The sequence below is a fragment of the Myotis myotis genome, unplaced genomic scaffold (assembly GCF_014108235.1).
Source record: "Myotis myotis isolate mMyoMyo1 unplaced genomic scaffold, mMyoMyo1.p scaffold_m19_p_1, whole genome shotgun sequence".
NCBI classification, from domain to species: Eukaryota; Metazoa; Chordata; class Mammalia; order Chiroptera; family Vespertilionidae; genus Myotis; species Myotis myotis.
In genome coordinates this window covers 88,397,878-88,412,663 of record NW_023416313.1, presented here as the reverse complement: position 1 = coordinate 88,412,663, position 14,786 = coordinate 88,397,878, and the positions used below count along the sequence as shown (strand labels likewise).

At 46.6% G+C, this 14,786-nt stretch overlaps 2 protein-coding genes across 10 annotated transcripts in view; one reads left to right on the top strand and one right to left on the bottom strand.

The window, feature by feature from the left end:
• PPA2 (inorganic pyrophosphatase 2) overlaps window positions 1-14,132 on the bottom strand; it is an 88,317-nt gene extending 74,185 nt beyond the window's left edge. For 2 of the 9 annotated variants that reach the window (XM_036344259.1, XM_036344197.1), the window contains exon 1: window positions 13,921-14,123. In XM_036344259.1, coding sequence (XP_036200152.1) covers window positions 13,921-14,092 — 172 coding nt within the window. In that variant the 5' untranslated portion in view covers window positions 14,093-14,123. Of the gene's footprint in view, window positions 1-13,920 lie in introns of all 9 variants that reach the window. The other 7 variants (XM_036344215.1, XM_036344234.1, XM_036344254.1 and 4 more) reach the window with 7 other exon arrangements.
• On the top strand, window positions 7,591-10,352 carry LOC118673426 (high affinity cAMP-specific and IBMX-insensitive 3',5'-cyclic phosphodiesterase 8A-like). The gene has a single exon (XM_036344180.1). It carries the CDS (start codon window positions 7,724-7,726, stop codon window positions 9,992-9,994), a length of 2,271 nt encoding a protein of 756 aa, XP_036200073.1. The 5' UTR covers window positions 7,591-7,723; the 3' UTR covers window positions 9,995-10,352.
• Window positions 14,133-14,786: the final 654 nt, after the last annotated feature.

The window sequence follows — 14,786 nt, the reverse complement described above, 5'->3', positions numbered from 1 at the left end:
TCCATTAGACATTTGCTAGGGTCAGTGCTATTATGCTCCATTTAAAGTATTAAGATTCTCCAAAGGTGGATTTAAAGATATGCACTATCTATCCTGATCCTATAAAATCAAAGGGTAATCCATATTATACCTGTGAGCCATAGAGATGGAAATGGTCTATGCAGCAAGGACTGCTGCAATGTACATCACTCGTTAAAGATAATAGAAGCACACATTAGAGACAGTCCTTTCTCAGAGGCTCAGAGTAAATTAGTGAAGCTCTGAAGCTCTGACCAGTTGCTTCTTTAGAGTTGAAACCAAGTTGTTGCCAATTTACTTTTCCAAATATCTATTTTGTTGTTGTTTAAACAAAACAATGCATATGCAAGATTAAACTAGTACAAGTCCCCACCACTCTCCACTACAGGCCTATCAGAGCAACCCACTCTCACCTCTTTAATTTACTTAGGTCTAGTGTAGATTTTATTCATCTTCCTAAATAATATAACTATGATTAGTTGTATCCATTTTAGAAATTATCTACTGATTCCAATACTGAGAAATAAGTTTAGTTCAACCTATTCCTCTTAAACTCTCTATTAGCTAATCTTTACACTTTATGGTCTTTATTCTTTGTTCCACCAAACATATACAGCATTTTTTGATTCTACTAATCAGCTTTTTACCCTCTTTCCTCATTCTTCTCACTCCTAGTTATTGTCTCCTGAACTTTTATATTTTCATATCAAGGCTGATAAAATGTTCAATATTCTAATATTAAATTTTCTATGCTTTTCCTATTTTCATACAAAGTTGACTTCTTGAACAATACAGATTTGAACTGAGCAGGTTCACTTATAAGCAGATATTTTCCCCCAAAAAATAATGTAGTCTGGCCAGTATGGCTCATGGGTTGATGCACCAGGAGGCTGCCAGTTTGATTCCCAGTCAGGGCATATGTCGGGGTTACGGGCTCGATCCCCAGCAGGGAGTGTGCAGGAGGCAGGGGATCAATATTGATGTTTCTCTCTCATCAATGTTTCTTTCTTTCCTGCTCCCTTCCTGTCCCTCTAAAATCAATAAAAACATATAAAAAATACTATAAATGCATTTGCCTTTTGATTTTCTTAATAGCTTTTTCTTTTCTCTAGCTTACTCGACTGTAAGGATACTAGTGGCCCAGTGTATGAAATTCGTGCAGGGGGGGTGTCCCTCAGCCCAGCCTGCACCCTCTCCAATCAGGGACCCCTTGGGGGATGTCCAACTGCCAGTTTAGGCCCGATCCCTGTGGGATCCCTTTTGCAATCTGGGACCACTGGCTCCTCACCAGCAGTCAGACATCCCTCTCACAATCTAGGACCGCTGGCTCCTAACCGCTCACCTGCCTGCCTGCCTGATCACCCCTAACTGCCTCTGCCTGCTTATTGCCCTTAACCCCTCTACCTGCCTGTCTGCCTGATTGCCCCTAACTGCCCCCCTCTGCCAGCCTGATCTCACCCCCAAATGCCCTCCCCTGCAGGCCTGATCTCGCCCTAACTGCCCTCCCCCGTAGGCCTGGTCATCCCCAACTGCCCTCCCCTGCTGACCTGATTGCCCCTAACCCCTTGCCGGCCTGATCTCACCCCCAACTGCTCTCCCCTGATCGCCCCTAACTGCCTCTGCCTTGGCCCCCGCCATCATGGCTTTGTCGGGAAGGAAGTCAGACATCCAGAAGATGGCAGTCGACCCAGTCTAGTTAGCATATTACCCTTTTATTAGTATAGATTATATAGGATAGGATTGCTTAAAGGGGGGCGGGGGAGCCTTTTTCAGCAGGAGGAGATGCTCTTAGCAGACAAAAATACATAATCCCTATATTTGGACTGATAGCCACCCATATGCACTATACTGCCAAACCGGTCATTAAAAAATTAAACCTCTTTCTTACACCTTACACCAAACAGCTGTTGCCCTTAAAACTCCTCCTCAGCCACCACCTTAGGTTCTGTTTTCACAGTTCACCCAGATTAGGTTCTGACTGGTCAGTTTCTATGCCAGTCAGCATCAAAAGCTCCGCCTCCTAGGCAGCCATTGGCTCCTCACAATTCACCCAGATTTGGTTCTGATTGGTTGGTTTCTATGCCAGTCAGTGTCAAAAGCTCCACCTCCTAGGCAGCCATCTTGTGAGGGTGTGGGGGTTAATTTGCATATTACCTCTTTATTACATAGGATGATGCATAATACACATAACAGACAAATATGTGTTTATACAGAGTTTATGTTATCAGAAAGGCTCTATCAGTAAAGTTTTGGGGGAGTCAATAGTTACATGTGGATTTCTGATTTTGCAGAGGATTGGTATCCCTAACTCCCATATTGTTCAAGGGTCAACTGTATTTCCAAAATTTTTCTAAGGATAAGAAAAAGCTGGAGTGCTTGTTAAACAGGTCTCTGAACTCTGGTTTCATTCATACTAGTGAATCAGAAACTTAAGGAAAAAAATCTGGATATCTATATTTTTAGCACACCCAAATACTTCTTATGCTCAGGGAAGTTTGAGAAGCACTGTCGATGTGTTGATTTTTAGCCAAGCAGAATGTTAAAATTAAATTTCCTTTCTTGTCTGGCTTGTATTTTTCCCTGTGCTTCTAATTACCTTTCTTCCATTGTGAATCATAATCATTTCTATAAATTGTTTTAATGCCTCACAGACACCATCAAAACTATGGAATTCTCTCTTTACCCATACAGCTCCCTGTGGAAACCTAACCTTCTGCTGATATCTGGACTGAATGCTTGCTTGGCATCTGAAGATTTTGCTTCTATGGTCTCCAGCTAAGATTGACTGTTTTTCTGGATCCTATTCATTCATCATTTTTGGTTTGTTTACTTATTTTACAGAAACATATCTCTGACTTGTGTTCTGTAACAAAGGCTGCATGTGAGGTAAATGTTCCAGGTCTTCATTCAATCTTCACTCTAGGTTAATGGTTGTCTCGGGAGAGAATTCTAGGAAGAATATTATTTTCTCTTAGAATTTTGAAGGCAATACTCCAATCATCAAGCACTCGGAGTTGCTGATAAATCAGATACCAGTTTAGTTCTCATTCCCTCCCTCCCTGGCCCTGCCACAAGACTTTTATTAGGATCTTCTTTATAGTCTCAGTTTTCTGAGATTTCACAATTATGTGTCTGGAACTTAGAATACTTGGGTCCTTAAATTTTTAGATCTCTTCTATTACCCCTTTGATAATTTCTTCTGCATTTTGTCTGTTTCTTCCTTCTGGAATGTGTTCCAGTCAAACCTCTTTTTTTTTTCTCTGACATTTTGTTCAAACTTTCTGGTAGGTTGCTTTATAGTCAAACTTTTCTGTGTTAATTTCCTTGGGCTAACGTAGCCAATTACCACAAACTTGGTGGCTTCAAACAACAGAGCACTATTCAACCCACTACAACTTCTAGTAAGCTGTCTTAACAACCATACTGTGATTTCCAAGAGTTCTTGTTCTTTGCCTTTTCTTCATAGCTTCCTCTTCGTTTTTAATGGATGCAACAGCTTCTACAATCTCAGAGGACACCCATTTGACTTTTTAAAATTCGAGTTCTCTTCTTTCTACTTTCTTCTTTTTCCATTTAATTTATAAGGTCTCCATAAATTCATCCATACAGTAAATATTCTCTGAGCACAAATACTACACCAATCACTATTTTAGGTACCAGGTATACAAATTCCCTGCTCTTAAGGAACTTATATTCAGGGGGAGAAGGATTTACAAAAGCAATGAATATGTTTTTAGGATATCAGGCACAAGAAACACCATAAAGGAAAACTAATCAGGGAAAGGAAAGAGTGAATAATGGAAGGGAATACTATTACATGGAAAGGTCATGAAAGATCTCTCTGATAGGTCACAGAGCTGAATGGAGTGAGGAAGTGGTCAAGCGGACAGGTAGGGAGGGACACTGCAGGCACACAGCAAGCACAGAGGGCTGAGGCAAGAATATGCACAGCATGTCTGAGAACCAGCAAGGAGGCAGGATGGCTGATCACATGATCAAAGGGAAGAGTGGTGAGTGATGAATTCAGAGAGGAAGCCGAGTATTAGGTCACATGGTAAATATTTAAAATTTATTTTGAGTGAAATGGAAAGCTACTGGGGTTTGAGCAGAGTCTGGTCATGACCTGACTTACATTTTAAAAGGGTCAAGGTGAAAAGCAGACTACAGGGGGACAAGGCTGCAAGCAGGAAGCTACTGGCTAAGTGAAAGATGATGGTGACATGGAAAAAGTGGCAAGGGTGGAAGTGGAGAGATGTAATTGTCTTCTGGATACATTTAAAGCAGAGTTAAAGGAAGAGACTAATGAACTAACATGTGGGGGTCAAAGTAGAGGCAACAAGAACGATTCCTAGGTTACTGGTTATAGATGTGAAAACAGGCAGGAATGGGAGAGGGGGTCAGGATTTCTGGTTTGTACATGTTAACCTTGAGATGCTTCGTAAACATTTAAGTAGGATACAGAGTGGAAGGCTGGATGAGTAAATTCTGTGTTCGAGAGACTGGGGCTAAATGCTACAAATCTGGGAGGCATAGGTGGTAGCTAAAGCTAAGGGACTGGATGGGATCAGCTAGAACAGCGGTTCTCAACCTGAGTCGTGACCCCTTTGGCGGTCGAACGACCCTTTCACAGGGGTTGCCTAAGTCCACCAGAAAACACCTATATAATTACATATTGTTTTTGTGATTAATCACTATGTTTTAATTATGTTCAATTTGTAACAATGAAAATACACATCGTGCATATCAGATATTTACATTACGATTCATAACAGTAGCAAAATTACAGTTATGAAGTAACAACGAAAATAATTTTATGGTTGGGGGTCACCACAACATGAGGAACTGTATTAAAGGGTTGAGGCATTAGGAAGGTTGAGAACCACTGAGCTAGAGTAATAGCAAAAGTCAGTCAACACCGGGCCAAATACAGCCCACGGCCTGTTTTATATCTGTAAATAAAGTTTCGTTGGAACACAGTCATACCCATACTTTTACTTATCTCTGGTTGCTTTGCAGTACAACAGCAGAATTGACTAGTTGTGACAGAGACTTGTATGGCCTGCCCACAGTCTATGTGACCCTTCACAGCAAAGGTTTACCAACCCCTGCCAGAGAGGAAGGAAGGGAGGGAAATAAAAAAGGAGGAATGGGGGGGGGAGTGGGGGGGGGGGAGGGAAGGAGTGGGGGAGAGAGGGAGAGAGAGAGAGAGAGAGAGAGAGAGAGAGAGAGATTGAGAACAGTTAGAGGAGTGTACTAAGGAATGAGCCCTGGAACATTTCAAAGGTTAAAGCTCAAAATTACAGAAGGATACAGCAGGGCAGACTGCTGAAAGGACAAGCCATCAAAATTAGAACTAAGAGGCAAAAAATAAGGAAGAAAATGTGATGACTGTGAAAAGTTACCCTTAAGGTCACAAGAGAGAAAAACTTAAAACTGACCATTAAATTTGTCACATGTGGCCCTGACACATGTTTGGTAGAGCAGCAGTGAAGAAAGCCCGACTGAAGCTGATCCTTGACTATCTGGTTTACATTTAAGAATAAGAGACTAGAAAAACTGATTGGAAAAAACTGATGTGTTCATACATGGGAGAGACCTGTTGAAGGCCAGCTTCCCGTGGACATGTACAGGTAGGGCATGGGTTGCTAGCATTCTACTTGGCCAGAACAAAGACAGCTCTGCTGGGGCAGCAACATCATCAGGTTGTCTGACTTCCGCCAACCATTTTCTTCACCGTCTATAGAAGGAGCTGGCCCTTTCCTCCAGCCCCACGTCTGCATGGTAAACATTTGTGTGCTATTCCATAAAACTCTCTTAAGCTCCACATCACTCTCACGCTCTCGAGATCCTATGACATCAAATCAACATATCCGTGACCTGAAGTCTATGCAGCTCATCTCCCTACAGTACACCCCTCAGCTCATACACTTCAGGTGGGGCTTCCCCTACATTGCTTCATCAAGAACCAAACCTCCATCTGTTTTTCATCTGATGGCTTCTTATTTATTGTTTTAGGAGTATTGTTTTTATTACGTACTATCACTTTGAAAGGGTATTTATTTGAAGGGAGATAAAATAAACAATTTTAGTCACCCTTGTACCTTGTCTAGGTACTCACTCTTGTCAAAAACCAGGCTGCCTCCCTAGGCATAACCTAATGAATTCTACCAGGCCAATCAAAATACAATGGATATTGACAAACAGTGTCAAAACTCTCCCTTTAACTGGACTGAAATGAAATTTTATTCTATCAGTTTTAAGTTACCTATATTGTTTTCTTTCATAACAGTAAGTTGATGAAAAGTTTATTACTTGGATTAGCAAGTGAGAAAATTGAATAGAATGAGAAACTTATATCTGATTTTATTTATGTACCACAAATAGCCTCATGTATACCAAGGACCAACATACTATAACATACTATTATTGAAACCACTTAGATTTTTACTGGAAGCTTTAGTAATGACGAAAACCAAGTAAATATAATTTTCTATAAGCATACAATAATAATTAAGATCTATTGTGTCAATTTAACTTCCATAATATGGGCCAACTTTATAAAAAAGGTTACAGGAGCTCATACACTTAAGGGACTCAAACACATATATTGTGAATTCTTCACTGGAAAATTCATAAGGCCCATGAATGATACATTCAATGACAAATTCTACCTATTACTCAAATGATTTACTTAAAAAAGAAAACCTAGCCCCATTGGTGTGTCTCAGTGGTTAAGTGTTGACCTATAAGCCAGGAGGTCACGGTTCAATTCCTGGTGGGGGCACATGTCCAGGCTGCAGGCTTTTTACCCCTTGGGGGGTGTGTAGGAGGCAGCAGATCAATGATTCTCTCTCATCATTGATGTTTCTGTTTCTTTCTCCCTCTCCCTTCCTCTCTGAAATCAATAAAAATGTATTTTAAAAGAAAAACGTATGGTAATTTTAACATAAACACATGCTAACTATAAATGATAAAAAAACAAAAACAGAAACCCGCGGAGCCCAAGCTCCCGGGCGCGCTGTGTCTGCGGGTGTCTGCAGTTCTGGATGGCGCGGGCGGGCCGCCTGGATCCGCGCTTCCGGTCTCTCAGCGGGCGGCCGCCTGACGGGCTCCCCTCAGCCCGGGCCTCAGGGGGGCGTGGCGAGGCCGCTGGGGCGCTTCTTTCGGGGGTCGGGGCGAGAGGTGTAGAGCGCTAATCTGGCGAGTGGGCGATGTGAGGGCGGCAGGGCGCCTGGGGGAGGGCATGTTCGGCGGGGCGTCCGCGGGGGCCCCCTCTGCGCCGCCGCCGCCCTGTGATAAAAGCGGCGGCCGCGCTTTCTGACGTGAGACCCGCGCTCCTGCCGTCCGCCCGCCTGCGCGCCCGGGCGGGGATGACACGGCGCTGGCGGTGGCCACGAGGCGCCCGCGGGCCTTTTGCGGGCCGTTTGCTGACCGTTTGCTGACAGGAGAGCGGCCGCCGCCAGCGTGTCCGTGGCGCCCCGCCAGCATGGGCTGCGCTTCGAGCATCCACATTACGGAGACCCAGATCGTGTACCCGGGCGCCCGGGAGGCGGAGGACGCGCAGGACCCCGCGGCGCTGCTGCCCGCGCCGGGCAGGCCGGGCGCCCTGCTCGGTCCGGAGCCCGAAGCCGTGGCCACCACCAGCGGCGCCCGCCCCGCGGACCCCGACTCGAAGAGACCAACATCTCATGTGAATTTTGGCCCCATGAGGTTTCATGCAGATCAACTCCAGGTACTTTTAGCGTTCATCAAAGACGACAGCCAGTGTAAAGGATTCCGTAAGGCATGTGAAAAAGCAGGGTTCAAGTGCACGGTGGCCCTGGAGGTCCAGGCTGTCCTGACCTGTTTCCTGGCTGCAAACCACGACATCATCATTATCGACCACAGAAACCCCCAGCAGCTGGACGCCCCGGCGCTGTGCAAGTCTATTCGAGCAACAAACGTTTCGGAAAACACAGTTATCGTTGGTGTAGTACGCAGGCGGGATGCAGAGGGGTCTGTGATGCCCCTCATTAGTGCCGGCTTTACGAGGAGGTACGTGGAGAACCCCAGGCTCCAGGCCTGTTACGCGGAGCTGCTGCAGCTGGAGTTTGGAGAGGTGCGGTCACAGCTGAAACTCAGGGCTTGTAATTCAGTATTCACTGCACTAGAGAAGAGCCAAGACGCCATTAAAATCACGAGTGAGGACAACTACATACAGTATGTAAATCCAGCATTTGAAACAACAGTGGGCTATGAGTCGGGTGAATTATTAGGGAAGGAGTTAGCAAAAATGCCTCTAAGTGAGAAAAAGGCTGACTTGTTCAGTACTATAAATTCATGCATGAAGATGGGCAAGGAGTGGCAAGGCGTTTACCACTCCAAAAACGGAGATGGTGTACAACAAAACATGAAGATAATACCTGTCATTGGACAGGGAGGAAAAATTAGACACTATGTGTCCATTATCCGAGTGAGCAACGCCAACAGTAAGGCTGCGAAGATCACGGAATCTGTTCATTCTGACACTCCGACAGATAATCCATCGGGTAAACATAAAGACAAGAGGAAAAGCTCCCTGGACGTCAGGAGTGTTGCCTCACGAGCAAGCGAAGTGGCCGGCCAGAGGCGACACTCCTCCATGGCCCGGATCCACTCCAGGACCATCGAGGCGCCCATCACCAAGGTGATCAATATCATCAGTGCTGCCCAGGAGAACAGTTCCATGCCTGTGATGGAAGCCTTAGACCGCGTCCTGGAAATTCTGAGAACCTCGGAGCTGTATTCACCACAGTTCGGGGCGAAGGAAGAGGATCCTCACACCAAGGACCTCATTGGGGGCCTGATGTCTGACGGTTTTCGAAGACTATCTGGGAATGAGTGTACTCTCTCCACAAAAAACCTGCAGCAAGTTCCGGGCAGCTTACTCACCTCCGAGTCCCTTCACGATATCCCACCGCGGTTAGCTGAAGCCCTGGAAAGCGACGACGACTGGGACTTTAATGTGTTTGAACTGGAGACTGCCACTCAGAAAAGGCCTTTGACTTTTCTTGGTCTCAAAATCTTCGCTCGCTTTGGGGTCTGTGAATTCTTGAAGTGCTCGGAGACGACGCTGCGACTGTGGCTGCAGACTATGGAAGCCAACTACCACTCCTCCAACCCCTACCACAACTCCACCCACGCTGCCGACGTGCTGCACGCCACTGCCTACTTCCTCTGCCAGGAGAGGATCAAGCAAGCGTTAGACTCAGTGGACGAGGCCGCCGCCCTCATCGCAGCCGCCATCCACGACCTGGACCACCCGGGGAGGACCAACCTCTTCCTGTGCAACGCGGGCAGCCCGCTGGCCGTGCTGTACAACGACCGTGCCGTGTTGGAGAGCCACCACGCGGCCCTGGCCTTCCAGCTGACCGCCAAGGAGGACAAGAGCAACATCTTCAAGAATGTGGAGAGGAATGACTACCGGACGCTGCGCCAGGCCATCATCGACATGGTCTTGGCCACAGAGATGACCAGGCACTTCGAGCACATCAGTAAGTTTGTCAACAGCGTCGTCAAGCCCTTGGCAGAGCTGGAGGAAAGCGAGGGGAGGGAGCCAAACCCTCGTGACGTAGACACGATGCTCCGGTCTCCGGAGAACCGGACTCTTATCAAGCGGATGATGATCAAGTGCGCGGACGTGTCCAACCCCTGCCGGCCCTTGGAGCAGTGCATCGAGTGGGCTGCACGCATCTCGGAGGAGTATTTTTCTCAGACCGAAGAGGAAAAGAAGCTGGACTTAACGGTGGCGATGCCAGCTTTTGACCGAAACACCTGCAGCATCCCCAAGTCCCAGATCTCCTTCATCGACTACTTCGTCACAGACATGTACCATGCTTGGGATGACTTTGTAGACCTACAGGAGTTACTGCAGCATCTGGACAACAATTTTAAATACTGGAAAGGACTCGACGAAATGAAGCTGCGGGGCATCCGACCACCTCTGGAACCAAAATAGAGAAGGCTCCTTCTGTCTGAAACTGGCCCTCTGAAACTGCTCTACTCGCCTGATGTACTTTGCCAGTGATTCTACAAATTAAAAGAAGTTAGGACTGAACACTTTTTCATAAAATTTTATTAATGACTTTTTCCAGAAGTTTGCCTTATTTTGTAGTGTTTATACCAAACATTGTCATAGAAACATAGCAAACAGAATATTTACTAAATTGACTTTTTAAAACCAATCTGTTTTTATCTTCATAGGTAATTTTTAATTCTAGATATTTATAAAGGTTCTGTATCTTCACACTTTCAATAAATGTAGTAAAAATAAATAAATAAATAAAATAAAATTCATTGTTAAAGAACTGCATGACTCATCCTCATGCTAAATAAATGCAATTATCCATAGCACTGTTTCAGTAAGTGAACCAGTTGCCTACCCCATGGTAATAAAAATCCAAATTACAAAAAGCATTTTCTCCCCATCCTTTGAGAAATTTTAAAAATCTAAAATAGTACATTTTCAAGTTATTAGTGAAACAAAACAAGCAGAACTATGCAAGCTATCAAAGGGGAATACTGACATGCAGTCTTTGGCCCCATGTAATAAGTATAATCTGCATTATGACTTTACAATTAATTCAAGACTGCAGGGCAGTACGAATTAAAAAACTCTGAGACCTACGAATTAATAAATTGAAATAGATTCAAAATATTCAATTTATCCACATTCACTGTTTTCACCTTTCAAAGAATGATAGAAGAATATTGATTTTATGTCTTAAAGTCAAATGGGAAAGGAAATAACATAATATGTTAAATATCTATACCTAGTCTAGCTTAACTGCCACAGCAACTTTGTAAAATTATTACTGGTATCCCCATTTTTCAGATACCCAGGATAATCAAGCCAGGCCTACAACCTAAGCGTTTTGACTTAGCATTGTGTTGTAGAAAAGACTGTTTTTACAACACAGTTGCTTCTGGAAGTTTCAGAAATCATCTCAGTCAGCATGTCCCAAATTAAAGTCCATGAAATGCTAAGAGTCACTAAGATGTTAAGAAATGTTCTGAGAAACCGGGACTCTGAGGTTCAAAATTTGGGACAAGTGATATCAGAATTCCCAGAACTTTAAGAGGCGATAAAATGGGAAGTGTTCTGCTAATTTATTAAACCATGATGAAGACCTTTTTAAAAGAAAACCTAGTAACATCCATGGGATGTTTGTGCTCAACTATAAGTACAGTTTGGAAAATAATCATCTAGTCCAATCTCTTCTTTCCATGGTTAAATCAAATCAGGTACAGGAAGGTTAAATGACTCACTCAGGCCACACACAAAGTTACTAACAGGGCCAGGACTGGCACCAAGGGGCCTGCTGATTCCACCAGGATGCGCTTAACTCCTATATCTTTGTGTCTTCTCACTTCAATACTGTTTCTATAAAGTTCAACACCAATTAAAAGGGGGGAAAAAGTATTACATCAGTCACTTACTCTGATTCCTCTGAATGGCAGCAGAGAAACCACTGACCAACATTAAGCTAAAAAATGGTCTACTTCCCACTGCACTGGTATTCCAGAGATATTTGGAAATGTGGGGAATGATTCCGCCTTCCTAACGCTGAACAACACTTCTAAGCCAAGTAGTGCTATGCATATAGGCACCGTCAGAATTAAAATATCTCATTTGTGACCATCTTTATAAAGAGCTATTTGTTTATTGCTTTCCCCTTACCCCCTTACCCTAAGGACTTCCTTTCACTTTGTCCTACCCCTGCCAACAAGTATTAACAGTCCTGGGCCAAGGATGCCATCTGGTGTTTAGTTCAGAAGTTATTTAACCAACCTACCTTCCAATTACTCTCTCACCACCTGGCCCCTCTCCAAAACCACACTCCCCTTTCTTCCAATTCTTGCCCATTTACCTCAGTAAAATGTTTTTTTTTTTCTTCTTTTCTGCTGTTTATCCTAACAGAGTGAAAAAATATTGTATTTGTGGCATGCTAGTTCCAGAAAAATCACGAGTCTGAAAAACACAGTGAGCGGCCAATATAAAATACAGCCTCAGAAATGCCCTAATAGAGGCTTTGCCTCAATGGAGGTTGTTAGAATATCTATTAGTCATCCAATGCCTTAAAAGAATATCAGTGCTGGGAAAGGCCTTGAAGATCACTGTTGTGCCAACTGCTTCATTTCACAGCTGAACTGGCCCTGTGAGAACGAAATGAGGCAATCGCCGGCCCAACAGCACACAGTGCGAGTACATGGCCGAGCCAGGACTAAGGCCTGGGACGCCCCATTCCAAAGCCGGCGCTTGTCACCTACGTCATATGCCTCAGGCTCCTCAAGACTGTTTTTTCTCAACTAACATTCAAACAAAATATTTTTTTAGTGTTTTTATATTCTCCTTAACTAACTATGCTGATGTCATGAATCTCAAGAGCAGGGCCCATAACTAAATCTCCTCAATGCCACGTCTAACAGTGCTGAGCTTACTTCATAAATATTTACTGGCTATTTTTTGTCTATTATTAATTACTGTATTTATGGCAAATCTAGAATACCTTCACCATATCGTGCCTTAGAGATGCTTTTATCTGCTTAAAAACCTAACTGCCATTTTTTTATACCACTTTCTATGAAAAAAACTGTTCCCAATAATCATCCCATTGTAACCTTTCGGGACACAATCCATGCAGAAATGTGGGACCTTCTTATTGAGGGTTCCTATCCACCCGATCAGCCTTGCCCGAACAAGGACGAAAAAGAATACGGATGTAGCACGGAGGGGACAAGCAACCAATTTTCAGAAAATGGGGGTTTTAGTACCCGTGGCATTATAATCACAAGACCTCAGGCAAGCTGTTTTCTCTGCCATAAACGACTCCCTCCACCCTAAGCTCAGCTCAGATATGTGTAAATAGTTTATAAATTACAGATATCAATCATGGTCATGATTACAGGCGTTATCATAGTCATTTATCTGCGGGATCTATGGCTCAGCACTTTGCATACAGCGCGCCAGGTGATGTTCACAGCCCTGGTTTACAGATGAGGAAAACCAAGGCTCAGCAAGCTGGGAAACCTGTCTGGGGCCAAAGCTACGAGCTGAGGTCTGACACTCCGGAGCTGATGCTCCCAGCAGGTGGGGGATGCTGCTAAGCCGACTCTCCACCCCCGACCCCTGGGGCTCCGAAGTCAACGAAGCACGAGGGCGACGCCACCGACCTCGCTATCTGCAGGTTTGCAGGGGGCTCCGCCGTGCAATATCTGGGTGCAAAGAAAAGCGAGAATAACGGGGACCCGGGTCTCTCCCCGTCTTGGTCGGCCAGTTTAGCGTCCAGAAAGCCCTTCGCCCTCTGGGCTGGGGCTGCTCCCTTTGGGGGCGGGTTGGGGGGCTACCCGGAGCCAGTGCGGCTCTCGAGCGTGGGTCTCATTCGAGGTGGAAACCTGAGTGTGAATTCTTGATTCTGGGAGGTCATCCGAGTCTCCGACGAAGCACCGCCGGGCTGGACGCGTCGGTCCCGCCCGCCTCCCCCATAGCAGCCGCCCCCGAGGAGGAGCTTGGTCACGCGCAGCGAGAGGGCGGGCCGGCGGGCGGGCCCCGCGCCGTCCCCTGCGCGTCTCCGTAGGGAACCGAGCGGCGGCCGGAGTCGGCTAACGGCTGCGGGGCGCGGCGGGGTGACCGCGCGCGCGACTCGGGAGGGAGGGAGGGGCGGGCGGGGGCGCCACTGGCCGCGCTGCGCCTCCGCGCCCGCCTTTGGGGAGACCGCCGCTCACCTCGCAGGCGGCTCCGGGGGCTCGGCGCGGGCCCCCGTGCGCAGGGAGGCGGTCTGGACCGCGAGGCCACGGTGGCGGGCCCCGAGGAGCGAGGGCGGGAGGGAGGCGGCGCGGGCGGCGCAGGTGACGCCGCGCGGCGGGGCCCTGCGAGGTACTTACTGAAGAAGAGGCGGTAACCGGGCGAGTGGGGCTGGCCGCGCTCCTCCGTGCGGTACGAGGCCATGGCGCGGCGCGGCCCGGGCCCAGCGGCCGCTCCCTCCCGCAGGCGGACGACGAGGGCGCCCGTGCGACCGCCCCAAGCCGAGCGCAGCAGCGGCAGCAGAGCCCGCATGGCGTCAGCAGCGGTCCGGCTCCTGGCGCGCGGGGTGGTGCTTGGGAGCTCGGGGCCGGCCCGGCCGCGCGCCGGCGCCCCCTGGCGCCCGCAGTCGTCACTCCCGGCCGCGGGGCTGGCATCTAGAGCCCTGTCCTGGCAAGGCTGGCCCCTGGGACTCCGTGAGGCTGGTCAGACTCCGCGATCTTGAGAAATCAGGGAGCTCAGCGAATTGCCAGGGATGCACACTGCACCCCCCGCGAGCCCAGGGTCCAAAGATGAGCAAGACAAGGTCCACCGCCCCTGAGCAGCTCACTGCCATTGATGCATGCATGCGTTCATTTCTTCACCCAAGCAGCCCATACTTACAGTCATCGTATCATTTTTATTCTAATGACGGAATATTGAGTGACTGTGCCAGGCGCTACTCTAGATCCTGCCCAGTGTTGGCGACAAGCGTACACACACACAAAAAAACTTCATTATGAGACAAAATGACCAGGCCTCCTTGTGAACACTTGACCTTGACACTGACTTACAGAGCAAAAAACAAGTAACTTCTACCTCCTCCATGAAGTCTTCATTTAACCCAAGTAAAAGCGATTTATCCTCCCTTTTTTCTTGCATTTTCACTTCTCCAATGGCGTTTGATACTGTACATATGTTTGTGAAACTATCAGGTTTCCTATTTCACCCTGGATTGTTAACAGGCCAA